This window comes from Meriones unguiculatus, chromosome 7 (genome assembly GCF_030254825.1).
Source record: "Meriones unguiculatus strain TT.TT164.6M chromosome 7, Bangor_MerUng_6.1, whole genome shotgun sequence".
In the NCBI taxonomy this organism is placed as follows: domain Eukaryota; kingdom Metazoa; phylum Chordata; class Mammalia; order Rodentia; family Muridae; genus Meriones; species Meriones unguiculatus.
This window is the reverse complement of record NC_083355.1, coordinates 60,565,978-60,567,638: the sequence shown is the minus strand read 5'-3', so window position 1 is coordinate 60,567,638 and position 1,661 is coordinate 60,565,978. Positions and strand designations below refer to the sequence as shown.

The 1,661-nt window shown below is 58.4% G+C and overlaps 1 protein-coding gene across 1 annotated transcript; it reads right to left on the bottom strand.

Annotated features, from left to right (window-relative positions):
- Nucleotides 1–234: 234 nt before the first annotated feature.
- Nucleotides 235–1,329, bottom strand: LOC110562403 (fructose-bisphosphate aldolase A-like). The gene has a single exon (XM_060388438.1). The coding sequence runs from the start codon at nt 1,327–1,329 to the stop codon at nt 235–237; it is 1,095 nt and encodes a 364-aa protein (XP_060244421.1).
- Nucleotides 1,330–1,661: the final 332 nt, after the last annotated feature.

The window sequence follows — 1,661 nt, the reverse complement described above, 5'->3', positions numbered from 1 at the left end:
CTTCCACACCTATCGAGTCTTTGAAAGGGGCAGGTGTGACCTTTTTTCCCCCTTGTACAGTTGTTGATCAGCAGAGGCCTAGAAAGGATGACCCAGTCAGCGTTCACAGACCACACCACACGCCCAAGCCGCGAGGGAAAGCAGGGGTGACTGATGGGAGGAGGCGGAAGGCCTCCTCAAGAGCAAGTGGGTGGCAGAAGCCCGGGTGTCGCAGGGCCCTAGGCCCGCCTCTGCTCAGTAGGCGTGGTTAGACATGAAAAGGGACTCGCTGGCTGACACCCCTGACTGACCGATGGCGTTGTACTGCCCCTGAGAAGCAAGGCTGTTGATCAGAGCGCGCTTGATAAACTCTTCCTGGGCTGCCTTCGTGTTCGATTTCTTCCCGCCCCAGGCCTTTAGGGCAGAAGCCTGCAGGGCTCGGCCATAGGAGAAAGTCAGGGCCCATGGCTTCAGCAGGGGACACTTGTTGATAGCATTGAGGTTGATGGATGCCTCTTCCTCACTCTGCCCTCCAGACAGGAAAGTGATTCCCGGGACAGCGGGAGGCACTGTGCGACGCAGTGCTGTGACGGTTGCCATGGCGATCTCCTCATTAGAAAATTTCTGGGTGCAAGAGTGGCCTGGAGTGACCATGTTGGGCTTCAGCAAGGTCCCTTCCAGGTAGACATGGTGGTCGCTCAGCGCCTTGTAGACAGCAGCCAGTACCTTCTCCGTTACATATTGACAGCGCTTCAAGTCGTGGGACCCATCAGGGAGGATTTCCGGCTCGACGATGGGCACAATGGCATTCTGCTGGCAAATGCTGGCGTAGCGGGCCAGAACATTGGCATTTTCCATGATGGCCAGAGTGGTGGGGGTGTGTTTCCCAATCTTCAGCACGCAGCGCCATTTGGCAAAGTCGGCTCCATCCTGCTTGTACTGGGCACAGCGTTCAGACAAGTCATCCAGCCCCTGGGTGGTGGTCTCGCCATCAGTCCCTGCCAGGGGCACCACCCCCTTGTCCACCTTAATCCCCACGACAATACCCTTGGACTTGATGATGTGGGGGAAGGGACGGCCATCGTCCGCCTTCTGGTACAGCGTCTCGTGGAAGAGGATCACACCCCCGATGCAGGGGTTCATTCTGTCGTCGGCGGTCAGCAGCAGCTGGCGGTAGGAGCGCCTGTTCTCCTCCGTGTTCTCGGCCCCAATGGTCTGCAGCCGCTTGGCGATGCTCGCGGTGGACTCATCTGCGGCCAGGATCCCCTTGCCTGGAGCCACAAGCCGGTGAGCGATGTCAGACAGCTCCTTCTTCTGCTCAGGGGTCAGCGCTGGGCACGGGCAGGTCATGATGCTGGGAGCAGCACATTCCTGGCACAAGACGGGCTGGCGTGTCTGCGTGCCGTGGCGGGCAGGCTAGAGACTGTGGAACGTTCGCTGCTAGGGTCACCAGAACCTGCTTGCTTCTGTGGCGTGTTCCGAGAGAACACAGCCTATGCCGCTGGTGAGGTTTGGGGGCTCGGGGACTCCCTTTGTAGATCAGGCTAGCCTCACAGGACCCACCTGCCTCTGCTCCCCGAGGACTGAGAGCAAGGATGTGCACCACCACGCCCAGCTCAGAAGTTAATATTCTACCAGGAAAATGGCATAGTTTCTAACTGAAAGTAAGAAACCAACACAAA

Coding starts and splice junctions, on each gene's coding strand:
- LOC110562403 (XM_060388438.1), bottom strand. CDS start 1,329: ATGACCTGCCCGTGCCCAGCGCTGACCCCTGAGCAGAAGAAGGAGCTG.